The sequence below is a fragment of the Maniola jurtina genome, chromosome 17, assembly GCF_905333055.1.
Source record: "Maniola jurtina chromosome 17, ilManJurt1.1, whole genome shotgun sequence".
Lineage (NCBI taxonomy): Eukaryota > Metazoa > Arthropoda > Insecta > Lepidoptera > Nymphalidae > Maniola > Maniola jurtina.
Window position 1 is genome coordinate 10856792 of NC_060045.1, and position 21491 is coordinate 10878282.

At 38.2% G+C, this 21491-nt stretch overlaps 1 protein-coding gene across 1 annotated transcript in view; it reads right to left on the reverse strand.

Moving 5' to 3' along the window:
• Nucleotides 1–18273, reverse strand: part of LOC123874048 (dorsal root ganglia homeobox protein-like) — a 98523-nt gene extending 80250 nt beyond the window's left edge. The window contains exons 1-2 of the mRNA XM_045919207.1: nt 18186–18273; nt 17868–17923 (exon numbers count right to left, since the gene is read on the reverse strand). Of these exons, the coding sequence (XP_045775163.1) occupies nt 17868–17923; nt 18186–18273 (144 nt within the window). The remainder of the gene's footprint in view (nt 1–17867; nt 17924–18185) is intronic.
• Between the last annotated feature and the right edge of the window lie 3218 nt (nt 18274–21491).

Genomic DNA, 21491 nt, shown 5'->3' on the forward strand with positions numbered 1-21491 from the left:
TTTTATAGTACGAACGGCGTTTTCGGCAGCACCGTTGCTGGACGGGTGATATGGAGCTATGCGAGTATGCTTAATACCGTTCCGTTTAAGATACTGCCCGAATTCCTCCGAGTTATAAGGCGGTCCATTGTCACTCTGGACCATTTTCGGGAGCCCAAATTTAGCGAACAGTTGTCTCAAACGACTTATAACGACGGTTGCCGAGATCGATGTTAATTTTTCAACTTCTATCCATTTTGTATGGGCATCTATGATAATTAAGTAATACGCGTTGTTGAACGGCCCTAGGAAATCGAGGTTCAAGCGTGACCATGGCTCCGCGGCCCAGGGCCACGAGTGCAGCGGCGCGGCGGGCGGCGCGGGGCGTTGCGACACGCACGCTGCGCACTGCGCCGACACACGCTCGATGTCTGCGTCCAAACCCTCCCAGTATACATAATTACGTGCGATCTGCTTCATTTTGACGATACCGGGATGCCCATCGTGTATTTCTTTCAAAACTCTCTCTCGCAGTATTTTAGGAATTATCATCCTATAACCCCAAATTAAACAACCTTGATCTATATGTATATTATCCTTTCTATTAAAATAAGGTTTTTCGGATTCTGATATCGCTTTGTTCGGCCAACCGAACATAACGTAACCGTACACTTTACTCAATATTGGGTCCTTCGGGATCTCCGTTTTAATTTCTTTAAAACTAAGCGGAAAATCGTCTCGAATGAAATTAAGATAGCTACCTTTTTCGTTCTCACTCCTGACTCGACTATCGGCCGAGTGCAGGGGAAGCCGAGAGAGTGCGTCGGCCTGACAGTTTTCCATAGATCTTACAAATTCAATTTCAAAATCATACGCACCTAATTTAACCGCGTATCTTTGTAGACGGCTCGCCGCGGTCAAAGGAATACCCCGTTTTTTCCCAAATATGTAACTGAGAGCGCGGTGATCACTACGGAGAATAAAATGCCGCCCGTATAAATATTGGTGGTGTTTCGTCACCCCGAACACAATAGCGAGCGCCTCTTTGTCTATTTGTGAGTAGTTGCACTCCGCGCTCGTGAGCGTCCGCGACGCGCAGCTCACCGGCCGCTCCACGCCGTCCGCGTGCCGCTGCAACAACACCGCTCCCAAGCCGTAAGGACTGCTATCCACCGCTAGTATGAGAGGAAGGCTCGCGTCGTAATGCGCCAGCACCGGAGAGCTACTCAGTACCTTTTTAATTTTATGAAAGGCGTTCGTGCACTTTTTGTCCCAATTCCACTTGACATTTTTCTTAAGAAGAGTATACATGGGTTTTAAAATATCACTCATGTTCGAACAAAACTTTGAGTAAAAATTAACCAGGCCCATAAAGCTTCTTAACTGTGTTACGTTCGTAGGTGGGGGTGCAGCGACTATAGCTTCGATTTTTTTATCATCAGTGTGCAAACCGAATTTATCAATTTTATAGCCTAAGTATGTAACACTGTCTTTAAAAAATTGACATTTAGACCAATTGATTCTTAAACCATTTTCATTCAAACGGTGTAGCACTGCCCTTAAATTTCTTAAATGTGTACCTTTGTCTTTACCCGTAACACAAATATCATCAGCGAACACGGCCGTCGAGGGCAATCCACTCAATGTTTCTTTTATAATCTTTTGGAAGTTCTCCGGAATACATTTAATTCCAAACGGAACGCGCTTATAAACAAAAGTACCTATGTGAGTCGTGATTGCCGTCATCGGCTGTGAGTCTTCTTCTAGAACACACTGCTGAAACGCATTAGATAAATCGAGCTTCGTGTATTGCTCGCCCCCACCTAGTGTGGCGAACAGATCCTCGATCCGTGGCAGCGGGTAGTGGAAGTCTTTAAGACGTGGATTTATGGTGATTTTATAATCGCCACAAATGCGAATCGAACCGTTAGATTTAACAACAGGCACTATGGGTGTCCCATAGTCCGATCTGTCAACTTTGTAAATAACCCCTTCCCGCTGCAAACGTTCGAGCTCGCGCTCCACCGGTTCTCGAAGCGCAAGCGGTAGCTGGCGGGCCTTCACGAACACGGGCGTGTCGTCCTTTAAATGTAAACGCAATCGCGACTTAAAAGTGCCCAGGCCTCCCGCGAACACTTCGGGAAACTCCTTTTTTAAATTAACAGCGATAGACTCGTTACTGGACATGTTATAACATTGAATAACAGTTAATTTTAATTCTTTTATCCATACTCTGCCCATGAGAGGAGGGCCCCCATTTTCAATTATATACAATTTTAATTTTGCCGATGTAGACCCACAAGTTACATCGACTAAAATATAACCGATCGTTTCTATGACGTCACCGATATAAGACTTTAGAATTAAATTCTTGTTTTGTATAGGAAATTTGGAAAAATTCCTATCATAATATTGCTTAGATATGGCTGAAATTTTACTTCCGGTGTCTATTTCAAATTTGTGACTCGCGTTATCGATATTCAAAATCGCATGATAGGGGCCACCGTCTCCGCCGCTAATAATATTATTAAAATGTCTATCGTCGTCACTATTAGAATCGGAATTATTAAAATAGATCTGACCTTTCTGTTTCTGTCTCGAACCACCACTCACTACACTCACTTCACTTTTGCCCTTCTGGGGGCATCTGACCTTCAAATGACCTCGGTCCCCACACAGATCACAATTGTAGAACCTATATTTGCATCTCCCTTCTGGATGAGGCCCCTTTGCGCACCGACCGCAGAGGCCTCGGGCCCCCGCACTGCTGCCGGCCCTGGGGCCGCCGCCGCCCGGTGCGCGCTGGCCTCGCGCCGCGCCTACCCGATGCAGGCCGTCGTCGTCCCCGGCGCCGGTCACAGATGCGAGCCCGCTCGTCGCAGCCGTCGCGCACGCCGTCATCGCATGCCGCTCCGCCGCCTCGAGAGCCAACGCCATCTCCACCGCGCGCCGATAGTCAATATTCTTTTCGGCAAAAAGCCGCGAACGCATCTCCTCGCTAAAAAGTCCCGAGACGAACTGATCTCGAAGATTCACTTCGAGTTGTGCTCCGAAATTGCACGTCTTAGCGAGATGTTTCAAGCTTTGTAGGTACCCTTTGACCCCTTCGCCTTGTTGTTGCTTTCTTTGCCGAAATATATGTCTCTCAGCTATCTCGGATCTCTCGGGTTCCAGGTGATCTTTCACCAACTTCACCAACTCGTCGAAAGTTTTCTCTTCCGGTTGCACAGGTGAACATAAATCACACATTAACGCGTAACACTCTGCGCCGACTAAGGTGACTAACGTGGCAACGTGGAGTTTAGCTTCGATATTATTCAATACAATAAATTGTTTAACTCGACGCACGTACGCGTCCCAATCTTCCGTCCCCGCGTGAAAACTTTCCACTTTACCGAGTGGCATTATTATATTTTAAAGAATTTACTTCAAAATACTAATTGTTTCCACTTCGTCGCCAGTGTTATGTATGAAAACAACGAGATTCCGATACTGACTGGTTTATTAATAAATTAGACATACCCAGTGACAGTTGACACACATTATAAGTTCCATGACTACCTACATATTTCATACATATCAGTATTGAAGGAAATCTATGCTCTTCTAAGGCTCTTTTAAGAGAGTCCTAAACAGTCTACTTGTAAAAGACTGTTATTATCCTTTTAAAGGAACTGTCTAGCGGTCTAGCCTGTCACATTACATATCAAACAGACTCATTTTTTGACAGTTTAATACCACCAGTAAGTGGTATTAAACTGTCAAAAAACTGTCAAAAAACCAGTACAGTGAAAAACAAATACTGAAGACGTTGGTAAACTAACGTCTCTAAGATTTGTTTTTCTTTAAGCTTTTTTTATACACTTACCAAGTATTTTCAGTCGTGATCTCTTTGCCTATGATACAAATGACATTAATGGAGCAATGAATAGGTTAAACGATGCGCGGGCGCATCGAAGCCGTTGGTGACGTTAGCACACTGGAGTGTGCGTAATTTTAACTTGAACATAAAATGTTCCTTTCAAATAGCCTACTCAGAATTTTGCTGGCAGCGTCCAATTGATTATAGGGCAGGCTGATTTAGTCACGTGACTCAAAAACATAGCGGTTTCAGATTTTTTGCGCGCAAAAGCTCGCGCATCTCGTACAAGTGTAGACGCGCTTATAAACCTGTAGGTACCTACTTATACGCGTGAGCCACGAAAGGCATCAGTTCATTTCGTGACTAACTGACCCACTGCTTGGTTCGAGCGAACACGCCGGGCGCATGCATGCGGTTTCGATTTATAAGTAGAAGCGCGAAATAACGTGTACGTCCTACCTACCTACGTCAAAACCAACGCGTCGAAGGAAAACATCGCAAGAAAACCTGCAGGCCTGAGAGTTCTCCAATGTTCTTAAAATCTGCCAATTCGCACTTGGTACGCTTACCAGTAGACTATGGCAAAGCCTTTCTTTTTCTGAGAGGAGACAAGTGCTCATCAGTGAGCCGGCGATGGGTTGATCATGATGAGATCTTATGCCAGCAGGTCCAACTTCAGTCAAGCGGCTATAACAACTATGAACTATGCTACTACTAGCTATAAAGTAAAAAAAAAGTATTTTTTGTCCCAAGTGATTTTATTTTCCACAGTGTGCACTCGGTGTACTGGCGCGTCCTGTCTGCGCGCGTGGGGCCGATCCGCTAATCCTATCTATATTATCGCCATTACCGCGTACACCCACCGACCCGCGTCCGCGTATGCACCAACCTTGACAGGATGTAATGCATTTTGTCGGCTATCGCGCTAATGCTGTTACTGGTATGCTAATATATCGCAAGTTTTTTGCGCTATTTTTTGCACTTTGTGGTTCCATGGTGAAGGAAAATATCGTGAGGAAACCTACATGCGGAGAGTTCTCCAAAATGTTCTTAAAGGTGTGTTAAGTCTGGCAATCAGCACTTGGTCAGCGTGGTAGACCATGGCCAAACCACAGTTTTAAAAACTGTGACTAAAACCTTCTTATTCTGAGAGGAGACCCGTCCTCTGTCTGAGTCGTCGATGAGTTGATGATGAATCCATACTAGGTATGTAATATGAATTATAAATGCGAAAATGTTTGTCTGTCTGTGTATTCACTGTCCATGCGTTCAACCGAAAATGTGTCTGCCTATCTCTTCACGGCTTCTGTGACTTTCACGGTTCAGTTGCTGAACCGATATTGATAAAATGTAGCATAGAGATAGCTTAAATTCTGGAGACGGACGTCCTTAGGTAGATAGTAATTTTATATCGCGAAAAACCAAAGAGGTTCCAGGAGATTTTCTTTAAAAATAGTTAAATACTTTAAGTAAGTATTAGGTATTTTAGAATAGAATTCTGTAGTAGGCACACAGAGATTAAAAAATTTGAAACCAAAACATCCCTCTCGAGTATTTTCTTCCTACTTATAAATGGATCTCACGCCGTTCCTATTAGCAAAGATAGAAATCGCGTTCATTCAGCCACTTATTTCATTAAAAACCTAAACAAGCATCGTAGAATCTAAAGATTTTTGTCTTATTCTCAATTCAAAATAAGAACGCGCATTCGAAATTCGATTTTTTTTGTTTTAATAAACCTTTTATTTTAAAGACACTTCATTCAGTGATTGTCTTTGAAGGCGAGATTATCGACACCGGTACAACACTTAAGAGAAATATGGCAAAGGTACTTTTGTGTTATGCCGACGTGTTCTGTGTGAGAACTGATGAATTATCTATGGAGCGTTTTGTCACTAGACGACAACGTCACGATACCGACACGACATTTAACAAGATATATTAAAATCAATGAATAATAATATTATGATCTCAGTGGTACCTAAGTAATTGTAATTCTAAAAGATAAGTAGGTAAGTAATTAAAAAGCATAGAGCTAAAAATTTTGTAATTAATTCCCAGTAAAATTGAGAAATCGATCTACTTAATCGATAAATTGTAAATCCGTTCAAAAATACATAGGTTATATTAAATCTGATTGAGGAAGGTGTTGGCGGAACAAGTAAGTATGCACGACAATAGAAGTGACGTCACCACCATTTATGAGCAGACGTGAGAGCGAGATATCTCCATTTTTTCCGCCTTGATTTGAAATATTAGTAATTGCTATATCTTGATTCTGTTTTCACAGAAAAAAATCTTCTTAATTGCATTTGCTTATAAAATAATGATCAAAATCAAGCATAATTAATACTTACCTACTTAAATGAGGATAGGCATAGGACAAAATGCAAAATTATATTTGCTTAAGTAAACTAAATTATGTGTTGTTCTCTGGGTCTAGACTGATTTTTAACCGACTTCAAAAAAAGAAGGAGGCTCTCAATTCGTCAGAATATTTTTTTTATGGTGTACAATACCTATTCATTCATTCATTCATAGAGATTAACAGTGTTCTGAGATACCTACCTACCTAAGTATTATATTTCAAACTCGCAAATTGAAAATCCCGAAAGTAAATCTTCGGTATCCTTTACCTTATTTGCGAATCAAATATGGAGTTCAATCTCAATGGCGAACGCAAACACAATTTAAAACGAAATTACATTTGTATCGTTTAATTTCAATTCGACTTCGGCGAATCAATTGGATTAATTGGAATCAAATCGAATAATTACGTGGCGGCTTCCATATTATATCTACATACTCGCTTTCAATTTAATTCATCGTCATAATTTTACATTCATAATAATGATTAATTCATATAAAAACGGGACAAGTGCGAATCAGACGCGCGCACCGAGAGTTCCGTACCTACTCGGGTATTTTTTCCGTCATATACTTACAAATCACAGTACAAAACTTTTTTTTGCTTTTCAGTTACCAGTAAAGTATAGAGTTTGTTTAACGTAGTCGGGGTTTATTATTAAACCCACACCCATTTGGTTTCTACACGGCATCATGGGCGATACACGGCTTTGCCGGTAGGGTGGTCACTAGCCACGGCCGAAACCTCCCACCAGACCAGACCGGTGATTTGGAAATTATGAAATTCCGAACCCTGCCGGGAAGTGAACCCGGGACCTCCCAATCATAAGACCACAACGCTTACCACTGCACCGGGAAGGGCGTCAGAGGATTATGGTGCGTTGCGGCAACGCATCGCAAATTACCATGATGCGTTGTCGTATCGTCGTAGAATATTATGATGCGATGTTGCATCGCATGTATTGTGAAATGTCCCTTAAGTAGGTCAACTTCTTAGGGCCGGCGCACATATTATGGCGGAGCGCAGCGCAGAGCATGCCCGTGAAGTTTTCTAATCGCGTGACACATTACGCGAATTTGTACCTACTAGAGAATGCGCGAGCACGCGCGGGACTGCGCGGATGCGCGAGTATCTACACGGATGCACAAGTTATTTTAGATATTATTTCAATGAGGACAATGTCGATAATATTTTGACTGCGAAAAATGCTCTGCGCTGCGCTCCGCCATAATATGTGCCCCGGCCCTTAAGGTTCCTACTTAGGTACGTACGTACGCTACGTAAGTTGAAGAGTAACAATCCATACTAATATTATAAATGCGAAAGTGTGTCTGTCTGTCTGTCTGTCTGTCTGCTACGTTTTCACGGCCCAACCGCTGAACCGATTTTGATGAAATTTGGTACAGACATGGGCTACATCCCGGGGAAGGACATAGGCTACTTTTTATCCCGGAAAATCAAAGAGTTCCTGCGGGATTTAAAAAACCGAAATCCAGGCGGGCGAAGCCGCGGGCATCTTCTAGTTATTAATATATTTATTGTAAACGCTATCTGTAGGTATATTGTTAATGCGAATTAGGTACCTACGATACAGGATTACCTAGTGTGGATACCATCGGACATAGAAAAATTTAATATATATTCAAGTATAAGTATTTTTGGTTAATAATATTTATTCATTTTTCATTTTCATTTTTCATATTATATCTCGCTCCGATACAATGTAACTAAATGCTAGACCACAAAACTTAATTCAAATGCAGGACAAAACGAATGACGTATAAATTCATTCAATACAATTGAAACAAATTATTTTACGATTCAACCCGCCTGCAGAGGAACAAAACAATCAATAATATTTAATCACAGTGCCTATACAGCTCGTTCATTTAATATCGGAGTTTTATAAAGTGTAATGGAGATCAATTGAACAGTTTAAATTAACTATTAATAACGGGGAATGATTCTATCGGGGCGCGACAATCGGATCGATTGGTAAAAAATGTAATATAAGTAGAAGTTGGTACCGATAATGGAACTAATTCTCTTGTAAAGGTAATGTCCTTCCGACCGAATTCGGCCACGGCGCGACGGTCAATCTCCTTAGAGATCAGCCAACTGCGCGGGAGATATTATAGTGCACAAGTATGTGCGCAAACAAAGGTGCACTTTTTATTTCCTTTCTCATAGCCCGATGGGACGGAAATCAGACACGACCGAAGAGAGATCAGACACAGGACCGACGGCTTTACATGCTCTCCGACTCCGAGGCACGGGGGCGAAAACCGCCAACTTCCTAACTCAAGGGTAGTGCTGAGAATTTCTTAACAGAAAAATACAATACCCACCTATTTTTTGCCCGACCCGGGAATCGAACCCAGAAGTCAGGACCTCGTCATCTGCAGTCGATCATGCTAACCACTAGACCAACGAGGCAGTTAAATACTCTTATACATATCTAATCTCTAGGCTCCTACTACTGACAGGCCTCAAATCTAATGCTATGCTTTTCAGCAGGAAGCATACCTATTTTATTTTTAGTTTAGAGATTGTGTACAACAGAATAATCTTTTCCAGGGCGCACCTCATTTCTTTCATATTTATCTATATAATATTATGGATAGCTAATTCAGGAGTGCCGAGTGAGGCTTACCTACTAACAATGCTCTCTACTTTTTCAATATCATAACGTGTAGAACAAAAATATTCCACATTTTTCCGTGTCATTTCGTATCCGCTGTCAAAATTTCCAAAAATAATTAAATAACAACATTACACGATATAGTAATAACATTAAAAGGTAAACAAAACGAATAAAAAGTCGGATCGACACTGAGTGGATTAAAATTTAATAAAAAAACTCGTGTTAACCCTGGGTAGAGCTGTCAGTCACAATTTGTGTAAACGGGTCTCGGTGGCCTTTAATCGGTTTATAGGACGATATGCCTGCTACTTTGATCTATTTTATGTTCAGTTTTTCTGAATAATTTGTTTTCGCAACTTGCTAATGCTTATTGCACCTATTTCATCTATCAAATTGCTGAATTATTGTCTACAAAAGTCTCTCTCCTCTTATATTCTGCAAGGCCGATCTTATCTTCTAGGCCTCTTTAATCCATACTTACTAATATTGCAAATGCGAAAGTATGGTTGTCTGTGTGTCTGTCTGTCTGCTAGCTTTTCACGGGCCATTCTTGCCTCTTCGCAGTAGAAACTGCTTTCCGAACCGGTGGTAAACTTGACATAATGTCATCAGTGGCACATGCAGTCCTACATGTTTTTTTTTCCAATAGGTATACCTATCTATCTGCCATCGGCTTACCAGCCATACCTAATCAGATTGTGTGTGTAACTAGAAATAAATAAATGCATTTCAATTCATCCGTTTAACCGATTTTGACGTGGTATAGAGATAGCTTGCGTCCTGAAGACGCATAAAGGCTACTTTTTATCCCGGAAAATCAAAGAGTTCCCACTGGATTTTTAACATCTAAACCCGACGAAGTCACGGGCATTATCTAGTAGGTATTCAATAGACTTTTTTATTAATAGAGCTCTTTGGTTTTCCGGAACGACAAAAGTAGCCTATGTCCATCCCTGGGATTTAAACTAAGTAACTCTGCACCAAATTTTGTCAAGGTCAGTTAAGTGAATGGACCACGAAAACGTAGCAGACAGACAGACAAACACACTTTTGCATTTATATACTAAAATTATTTAGACTTAGTTTATTTAGGTTTAGTTTTGAAATGTAGAGTTAAAGTGACTTAGCACACAAGAAATGAATAGTGTCCTAACAAGAGATACTCAGAAGATGGTAGGTACTCGGTCAATTACAATCAATTATAATGCGGACGCAGCGCAGCACAACGTAATTGTTCTTTATTGAATGCATCTCTACATTTATGATATTTTCTTTATAAAATAATAGATACAATATAGTCTTGGACTGTAAAAATAAAATGATGCGATGTTTTGTATAGCCACAGTACTTATCTGTAGGTATACCTAATTTAAAAAAATCAGAATGTTTATTTAAAGTGTTGTCAGTTGGTTGGCTGATGGCACAGATGCTTGTGGTTTCGAATAAACAAAAATATCTATAATATATACCTATAATAATAGGTGTCTATCAAAATAACTAATAGGTAACTAATAGGTACCTACCTAAGCGGACACTGGTTAGTTATCTTGAAAATGCCAGATAGACCATAATAGACCTAGATATTTAAGTTTTAAAAACCGGCCAAGTGCGAGTCAGACTCGCGCACCGAGGGTTCCTTACTTGGGTAATTTTTCCGGCATTTTGCACGATAAATCAAAAACTATTGTGTTTAAAAATAAATAAAAATCTGTTTTAAAATATACAAATACAGCCCTTTCATAATATGATACCCCACTTGGTATAGTTATGTTACTTTGAAAATGGAAACACTTTTTTTTTTATTATGTAGGTAACCACGCCTCTCGGCATTATTCCAGTAGGTACTTGTGCTATAAGACCTACGTACCTGCCAAATTTCACGATTCTAGGTCAACGGGAAGTACCCTATAGGTTTTCTTGACAGACACGACGGACGGACGACGGACAGACAAACAACAAAGTGATCCTATAAGGGTTCCGTTTTTCCTTTTGAGGTACAGAACCCTAAAAACATCTATCTTAATTGTCACAATTAGGAATCGAATAAGGAATATTTAGAATAGGTAAAAGACGTATAATACCTCTGCGACAGACATAGGTATTATCCTCAAATCAAACTAAGTTTGATTCAAAGTTCGCGCAACAGAATTTGAGACAAACTTAATTCCCAAGTATCGAGATATTGAGTTAGAGCTGAGTCGAAACTGATAACATAATTTATGCTTTTGTGAAACGTAAATGGATACATTTATTATTGATGGATGAGGTATTTTATATTATTGTTTATAATAAAGAAACGCTATAACTAAATACTCCAAAGTACTTAGTAGCAGCAGTAGGTACAAAATGGAAAAAATAGTTGGTACAAGTGAAAATTGTTAAAGGCTACTTACTCCATATAAACGTGGTTTAGTTGTCATTTGAATATTAACCAATCAAACTCAACATGTTCTAGAAACTTCTGTAGGTAGCTCGCCAGATTTCTTTAATTTTCGAGTTTTACGGAAATCTTCAAACGACAGAACGTGTCTACAAAATTTCATTGTTTGTATGAAATGCGCTCCCAAAACACTCTTCTTAATTTTAACAAAGTTTTTTTTTTTATTTCAGGTAATAGACAGAGACACTATAATCAGGTAATAGGTAAATAAGAAAATGGTAAAAACTTCAAAAGAATGATTTACGACTAGCTTGCCCCCAACTTCGTCCGCGTGGACTACTTAAACAAACCTCTATTTAACCCCTTAGGGGTTTGAATTTTCAAAAATCCTTTCTTAGCGGTATCTACGTTATCAGCATGCTAAATTCAATTAAATTCAAATTGATGTAGGATAGCGCTGCCTTTTCCATTTAAATATTCAGATGTTAGACATTTAACCAACATTCACAACAAACACGATATACATAAAGCTGTAGAAATAATTATTATTTAACACCACCTACAAATTCAATTTCTAATAAACTACACACAGAGACTCGTGGCTTTCTCAACGGCAATAGGCAAACAACTCAATTTGTACTACTTAGCTATTCACAAAAGCGAAATAATGCCTACACGGTAGTTTCAAAGCTCGCATATAATTCCGCATCTAGTGGGTTTAGTCGGATCCGGTTAGGGGTAAATTTCGGAAGCTCTTCTCGAACTAATAAATCAGGTTTTTAACCGACTTCCAAAAAAGGAGGAGGTTCTCAATTCGTCGGAATCTTTTTTTTTTTTTTTTTTTTTTTTATTTTTTATGTATGTTCCCCGATTACTCAAAGACCTCTGGACCGATTTGGAAATTTTTTTTTTTGTTTGAAAGGGTATACTGTGCAGGTGGTCCCATATAAATTTGGTGAAGATCTGATGAATATCTTCGGAGATGGAGAACAGAACTCCTCAATAGATAGGAGCAAATTGCTCGCGATCAGTGCAATAGCTTAGTAAACAGTAGGGTTTTAACTGGGCATAGCATATTATAGTACAGTGGGGCCACTAAAAATTGTGAAAAAAAAATTTTCAAAAGAAAAATAAAACCGACTTCAAAAACCACAAACACTAAAAAGTAAAAAATAACTTTTATTTAGCTACACATGTAATGTACCTAGGTATGAAGTCGGGCGAGCTTCACTCTTGGATTTCTAATTTTGTTTTAATATGCTCGCTCGACTTCATACCTAGGTACATTACATGTGTAGCTAAATAAAAGTTATTTTTTACTTTTTAGTGTTTGTGGTTTTTGAAGTCGGTTTTATTTTTCTTTTGAAAATTTTTTTGTTTTATAAGTAAAATGTGGCAGCCAAGATTAAATAAGTACAAACCTTCAAAGAAAAAAAAACGGCCAAGTGCGATTTGGACTCGCGCACCGAGGGTTCCGTCCTCGGGTATTTTTTCCGATATTTTGCACGATAAATAAAAAATTATTATGCATAAAAATAAGTAAAATCTGTTTTAAAATGTAAGGATGAAGCCCTTTCAATATGATACCCCAATTGGTAGTATACTCGTAGTTACCTTAATTTAGAAATTTAAACACATTTTAATTTTATTTAATGATATAACCACAAATTCATGGTTTTCGGATTTATTCCTTTACTTGTGCTATAAAACCTACCTACCTGCCTTTCTTGATTCTAGGTCAACGGGAAGTACCCTGTAGGTTTCTGGACAGACACGACGGACAGACAGACAGACAGACAGACAACAAAGTGATCCTATAAGGGTTCCGCTTTTCCTTTTGAGGTACGGAACCCTAAAAATTAAGGCCCAGTTTCACAAGGACACCTCATTTTTAATGCCGTCACCCTTTGTCTTACAGCATTTTGCTCTTACCAAAAAGTGAGGGCATGACAAAATTTTAACTAAATCAGTTTAATTGTGATTATGCAAGTAGGTTTTAGTATTCAAATCTGTAATATTTGATTTGTTAAAAACTCAGAAGTTATCCGTTGTTTCCGTTGATCATGGAAAAATAACATACAAACAGACACGAAACAGACTGATAGATACTTTCGCATTTATAATATTAGTAGGTAAGTATGGAATTTATTTTGAATGTTAAATGCTTAACTTATAGAAACAAACAAATGATTAAAATTCGTAGCACCTTCGTAGAGCCTACGTAGCATATATTATATCCCTAAGGCTCAATTTTTCAATCATTAAATAACTTTTATAGGAGGTATAAAATTGAGGTTTTGACAGTTTTTGTACAGGAAATCTGAAAGCCCGCCTCCATCTTAGACTGCATCATCACTTAGCACCAGATGAGATTACAGTCAAAGGCTAACTTGTATCGGAATCCGATGCATATTATAAATGCGAAAGTGTGTTTGTTTGTTGGTGTGTTTGTTTATTGGTTTGTCTTTCAATCACGTTGTTTCGGAGCAACGAATTGACCTGATATTTTGTACTAGCCGATGCCCGCGACTTCGCCCGCGTGAATTTAGGTTTTTTGAAATCCCGTGGGAACTCTTTGATTTTCCGGGATAAAAAGTAACCTATGTGTTAATCCAGGATATTATCTATCTCCATTCTGAATTTCAGCCAAATCCGTCCAGTGGTTATTGCGTGAAGGAGTAACAAACATACACACACACACACACACACACACACACACACACACACACACACACACACACACACACACACACACACACACACACACACATACACACACACACACACACACACACACACAACACACACATACAAACATTCGCCTTTATAATATTAGTGTGATGTGATGGGTATAGTTAAAGATCTGGAGAGTGACATAGGCTAATTTTTATCCCGGAAAATGAAATAATTCCTACAGGATTTTTAAAATCTAAATCCACGCGGATGAAGTCATAGACATCAACCAGTCAGATATAGTATAACAGACATGTAACAAGTAAGTGGTTTTAGATTTTTACACAATACACCGAGGCATCGTAATTGCGTCGGGCGCCAACTGCGATTGCATATCAATATGTCTGTCGTAATTGAGCTTATTGCTCGCCTTTTATTGGCCTTTATTCTATTACGGGACTGATTGGACCGTGCAATGTTCAATACTGGAAGTATTTTATAACTATACGTACCTATTATCTATGTACCATGAAGTAAATACTTAAGTATTTTACACTGCGTCTATATCAGTCACATTTTTTTTCCTGTTATTATCTGCAATCAGTCGGGGGACTATAAGCAGATTATTTGGGCTAAATTTGAGATTTAAAACGGAAGGGCCATTGCTCCAACGTCCATCAGATATCGAGCACGTCAGCTCGTTTTAATCTTTTAACTCTGGGGGCGGCTAGAAGTGAGTTGGCAAGTGAAACATTTTCTATTCCACACCTTTCTCAATTTGGGAGAAAACCGGCGCCCAGAAGTGGGCCGGCGATGATGATGATGATAGGTAGGTACATAATAATATTTGTTACTGTAAAAGCTTGAACTAGGAGGAAAGGCATTCCGAACCAGTGGCTCTTGACGATTCAAAATTACTTGTAAAAGTCTAATTGTCTTGAATAAAAATATTTTGAATTTTGAATTATTGAAATTTTGAACTCGAAGGTAATTCCTAAGATTTGTTGGTAAAATGCAAAAGTAGGTGAAGTTGAATGAAGGGACGATAGAGCGCTTACCTAGCACGCTTAGAATGTATCTAATTGGAAGATTAAATTAAGAGAGGAACAAAATATGTCTGAAACAATGAAAATGCAAGTTTATCATTTGAAAAGTTGGTGATATTTATTTTGCCAAAAGGAAGTAGGTACCTATAGCAGCTACTTAAGTAGTTTGTTGATATAAATCATGGGTTAGAGTAAAATAACTATAAATTTGTATTGTAGTCTCATCGTTAGAATCTTCAATTTCTTAGCTAAATAGTCTGTGGGGTCATTTGTCGCTTTTTATTTTAAATTAAGTACTTAAGTAGGAAGCAAGTAGGTTTTAAGGTAAGGTAAGGTATATCGTCAAAAAATATTGGCATTTACCATGTTACGGAAGTGGTTGGACCGTGTTTATCCAATACTGGAAGCATTTTATAACTACAAATAATTAGATATCACGACAAGAGACAAGTGTTATATTCAAGAATGTGTGTAGGTACGAGTAGGTAGGGGAAGTCCGGGAGACTTACTCAGATGGGAGAGTTGAACCACCTTTTAAAATTCAGCTTAAATTTCGCGCTAATGAAACGTCAGGACGGTCATTGGAAAAGCGTGGGAGGCCAATAACCAGCACGCCGCCATTTTTTACAATGGCCGGTTTGTTTGGCTATTAGGCTCGGAAAAGTGTTTTTGTTACGACGGAGTAAATTTTATTAATTTATGTATTTTTGAGATTGCGGCCGTGTTTATAGAGTTACGTATTGTGTGTTATTACTATTGTACTACCTGATTATTGTAGTTTGACATGTGCTAAGTATTTTTTTGCTAAGATTGATTGTTTTTTCTGTGAGTAAAATTTAATGTCAAAGTAGTATATGCGGGAGAGTTGAACCATGGCGGGTGCGGGAGATATGACCAGTGGTTCATGTCTCCCTCTACAGTGTTTGTATGCGAAAATATGAAGTTTTATTTAATAAATTTAGAAATTTAGAAAGAAAACTTTTAAAACTAAACAAGGTTCGAAACAAAAAGCCCAGAGAAAGAAAACTGGAAAAGGCTAAAAAAAATAAAAATGTTAATGATGATAGTGAAACCGAGTGTGAAGACGTATGTGAAGATGTTGCGTACGCTGATAGTTCCAGTAATAGTGATTTTGCAGAATTCCTGACGTGAATGATCGTTGGTATTGTTTTGTTTGCACATCAGAAGAAATTATGACTATACGTTTATGTGGTTTATGCCGAAGATATTATGTCCATGAGATATGCGTAGGAGTTACACAAGATATTGATGAAAAGGTTAAGAAAGACCAACAAATTTGATTAAAGAAACGTTATAAATATATTTAACTTTGTTGGCGAAATGTTTAATAATTATATTGATTGTGGAATGTTAAAGAATATGTTGAAATTTTCTTTTTTTTAGGGTTCCGTACCACAAAAGGAAAAACGGAACCCTTATAGGTAGGTCGTACAGCACAAGTACAGGAATAAATCTGAAAACCGCGAATTTGTGGTTACATCATTAAAAAAAAATTAAAATGTGTTTCAATTTTCAAAATAAGATAACTATACCAAGTGGGATATCATATGAAAGGGCTTTACCTGCACATTCTAAAACAGATTTTTATTTATTTTTATGTATAATAGTTTTTGATTTATCGTGCAAAATGTTGGAAAAAAATTCCGAGTCCGCAAGTCTGACTCACATCAGTTTTTTCTTTATAAGAAAAGCAATAGCTTTGTTTATTTATAATTTAATTTCATTTTGTGATGTTTTGTTTAGTATATCTGTATTTTAAGCTACAAAATGTTTTTATTTTTCCCTTTAAAATGCTATGTTCAACTCTCCCCAGACCCCGGTTCAAGTGTCCCTCGGGGTGGGGAGAGTTGACCCAAATCCCATTTTTCATTCATATATATATAACATATTTCAGTATTATAATTTCGAAAAAGTAATTATGCATAAGTAATCCTAAATAAATAAGCTACTGTTTATAATTACAATTGAATCACTAAGCCTCATTTATAAGAAAATACGACACTTTAAGCAAAAAGCGGTTCACCTCTCCCGGACTTCCCCTACATGTGATAAAAAAATTTAAATACAATTCATAAAACTCCACAAAATGACAAAACACAGCGCCTTGCTCTTCAACTTTTACCTTTTACTTAAATTATTCCTTTTATTTTAAGTAGAACAAAAATAGAGTAGGTAAGCATAAGTCATGAGCATGACTCGTGAGGATGTTATCCTGATAAAGTGTATATAGGATCAGTATGGTGAAATAAAATAAAATTGAATGAAAATATATCTACATTAAGTATTAGGTATTAAACACCAAAATAATATGCAAAAAAATAACGTAAGAAATGCTCGTAGCAGTGTCATGACTTGATCGCTTTTCCTGCAAATAGAGAGTTTGTAGGGCGGGCGGCGTAGAGCATGCCGTAGAAATATGTTATGTGCAAGTGTATGATGCACTTTTTAAATTTTGTATAGTTATAAAGATCTCCTCTATCATACAAATTAAATAAAACATACAACATAACAAACATACATTGGTCATTTATTTAATTTAATCCTAATAATAATTTTTATATTTTTATGTAAACGAGTTTCACTTCGTAATTGTTTTGTTACAAATTCTATGCTTAGACTCTATTGTAAACTAATTTTCTATTGGAAATCTTAGTGAAAAATTTTAGCGAAAATTCGTAAGTAAAGTTCCGTATAACCTACAGGTTAGGTTATACGGAATACCTACTGATAATACATTCGTACAAAAAACGCAATGAATATTTTTTCTAGGCTGCGGTCGCATTCAGCAGATACACGAATTCAGGTTTCAGATCAGATACTTATTCAGCATTGAAAACTTTTTCACGCAATAACTTAAATATTACACTGGAGAAAAATCATTTCAATCCAATTACCTTATTAGCGTCTGAAAATATTTTGCCGCGCTGTGGGCGGGAACTTTCCCGCCTAACTGTTTACGATAAGCGCGGTCACCGCGCGGCCATTATCACGACACACACGACCGTCCAGCCACACGTCGCGATCACGACTGTCGTGTAATCGCTCAGAAACCGCCCTCGCCAAACAAAACCCCACCCGTAAAGAGCATTTTAGCACGCGCCACCCCCTCCCCGCGCCCTGATTTAATAGCGAACGCGGGCACTGATTCACTTAGCGGAACGCAACTACCAAAATCCTCTATCTCCGTTCCACACCCGTAGAAACAATCTCACCTCCCGTTCTCCCATGGACAGCAAAGTTGAGCGAAGGAGCGAGACAGCGACGGCCGCGGACACTTCTTTCCTCCAACTCGATTTGCATGCGGGGGTCGCTCGGCAAACTTTATGTCCTCGTTTCGTAAATTATTTATACGTTTGGAAATACTTTTAACGGCGTACTCGGGACACCGAAAAAAAAAGGATCCACACACGTGCCAATTTCAATTCCGTCAATCTTTGGGACTCTACAGACGTCTCAACCTGCAAGTTCAACTCACGTTTCAAACTTGTTGATAAAGTCGACGGTTGAGTTGGGTGACTATGCAACCAACTCACGCACGTGACTATGAGCCGGGTCCGATATAGGCCTCGACGTAGTGACTAACAGGTGACGAAGCATTTTAGATGATTGAAACTTTTGTGAATACTTAAGTATTGAATATTGATGTTAATATAAAACCACGCTTTTATAGTAAAGAAAAAAGTAATATTTCCCTTTGCAAACTTTTTCCTTAAGAGAGAAATTTTATTCTAAGTTAAACGAACCAAAACTATACTTACTGTTGGCCGGATCCGATATTGACATTGACAGTATCTAATGACGAAGCATTTTAGATGATTGAAACTTTTGTGAATACCTATGTTTTGATGTTAGTATAAACCACGCTTTTAAAGAAAAAGTCCTATTTCCCTTTGGAAACTTTTTCCTTCAGAGTTAAATTTTATTCTAAGTTAAACCAACCAAAACTGAGTACCTACGTACCTATCTATAGTTTATTTCTAAACCTTTTTCTACTAAGTACTAAGCACTCTCTTACGAACCCAACTTAACAAAGACAGAAAGTTAGATTGAAATTTCAAGTTGGCACGTCTGTAGAAGTATAAAAGATTGAGATAATGAAAACAACAATTAAGTGACCAACCGATCAGATTACTGTGTGATTTCTCCATCCTCTGCAATCAGTCCAACAACTTAATCATGTAGGTATCGATAACTTAAAACTAAACTATAGGTAGGTACCTAAGTACAATGAAAAAGGCGTGCAAAAAGGAAAACAACAACTAAATCGGTACATTCCTAAATCTATTTTCAACTTAATAGGGATGTAAATTGGAATTGTATGTTGGCACGTCTGTAGACACTTAAAGGTCGAGTGACCAACCGATCAGACGATAATCCAATTAGTCAATGCTCTCTGATCAATTCGATTCTTAATAAAGTATCATCAACTCAACTAGCTTAAACTTCAGAGTGTGAATTATTGCAAATAAGCACGTCTGTCGACGCGTAAAGATTGAGTGAATGAGAACGAGAACTAAGTAACCAACCGTTCAGACGATAATCCAATTTGTCAATATTCTCTGATCAATTCGATTCTTAATAAAGTAGCATCAACTAGCTTAAACTTTAGGGTGTGAATTATTGCAAATCAGCTCGTCTGTCGATGCGTAAAGATTGAGTGAATGAGAACGAGAATTAAGTAACCGACCGTTCAGACGATAATAATAATTTAATAATTTATTGATACTTATACATACATGAGTTACATAGCAAGATTGAGATTCCTACCTTCTGCACTAGGAAATACCTGTATTGCAGAAGGTAGGAGTACAAAGTTTAAAGTTTTCTTAATTAATTTCTAATATTCAAACTAGGCTAAAATTATAGATGACTGTGTATGTGTGTCTGTGTGTGTGTGCACTTGTGTTTGTTTGTGTGGGCGTGTGTGTGTGTATGTGTGTGTGCGCGCGCGCGCGTGTGTGTGTGTGTGTGTGTGTGTGTGTGTGTGTGTGTGTGTGTGTGTGTGTGTGTGTGTGTGTGTGTGGGTGTGATAATCCAATTTGTCAATATTCTCTGATCAATTCGATTCTTAGTAAAATATCATCAAATACTTAGCTTAAAACTTTAAAGTGTGAATTAATGCAAATCGGCACGTCTGTCGACGCGTAAAGATTGAGTGAATGAGAACGAGAATTAAGTGACCGGCCGGTCAGATTACTGCGCGGGACGATAATCCAATTTGTCCATGCTCTCTGATCAGTTCGGAAACTTAATTTGGTCGTTACTCGATCCTCCTTCAATGCAAATTGAATTGACGACAACTTTTCTTTTGAGTTTGATTACGAAATTAAGATATTAGGGCTTTTGTTGTTGGTGGGCTTCGTAGCACTTCGTAGCAGTGAGTCGTAGACGTATCTACTAGATCGTAGAGCGTATTTACTTAATAAGTAATTATAATTTATGATTACCTATTCTTGAGTTTCTTTCCCTTGTAAAAGTACCTACATACGGTCTTAGTAAGTTACATAAGTACTAGGTGATATTAAAATATACACCTACCTACTGTAAAATCCATGATAATGAGTTCGACGAATATTATTCAAATGCGGAAATGTACCTACGTGCTTGTTAGTCTGTCTGGTCGTACACGTCGCATCGGAGTTTTTTTTAAATGGCATTTTAAAAACAAGCTAAGCGGATAAAGTCGCGGGCTTCATTTAGGTAATATATAATAAATATAATGTGAGCTAATAAATATAAAAAGAGCTTTGACTATTTTTTTTTTGTAGAGCATGTAACTTAGGGTGCAATTACCTACACCTGTAAGTTTTACCTAATCACTTAAGTAGCTTCCATGATTAACTTACGACAAAACTAATGTAAGCACTCTTATAAGTGTCATTTACCTTAGTAAAGTTGTCAATTAAATCAAGTAAGCTACTTACCTACCTACGTGAGTAAAACTTACAAGTGTAATCGCGGCCTTGTAAGATGATTCTTAGTCTTAGGTGACCTACGTTTAAGTAGGTAGGTAGGTACTTACTTGAGTAGGAAAACCCATCTTACTGCATTATTACACCGAGATGGATAGCCGAAGTAAAGTATTAAGCTATCATCGATAACAAAGTATGAAATATAACTAGAACCCCTAATGCAACAGCATTAACAAATTAAACTAAGACAATCCTAAACAAACTTATCTCAATGTCGATAACATCTGACCAAAATAACACACCAGTTTCAACCTTACCCCAATAGACATAACTAACTCGGATTACAGACAAGAGATTTTCAACAGTAAACAAATCTTTGGCAAGGTGTAAGTGACAATAAAACGATAGCTTAGTCGGGGCCGTCTTCAAGTGGAACGATGGGATGGGGGGTACTGTAGGTTAGAGAAGGGGGAAGGAGGTGGAGTCATATATCCGTCTCCCTCTGGCGGGTCGCTAGTCGCGCTCATCCGTTTTATTTCTTGTTTGGCCATTGCGCCTTCCCCATTTGCTACATAATTTATTTTGAGCGTACCGCATTTAAAAAAT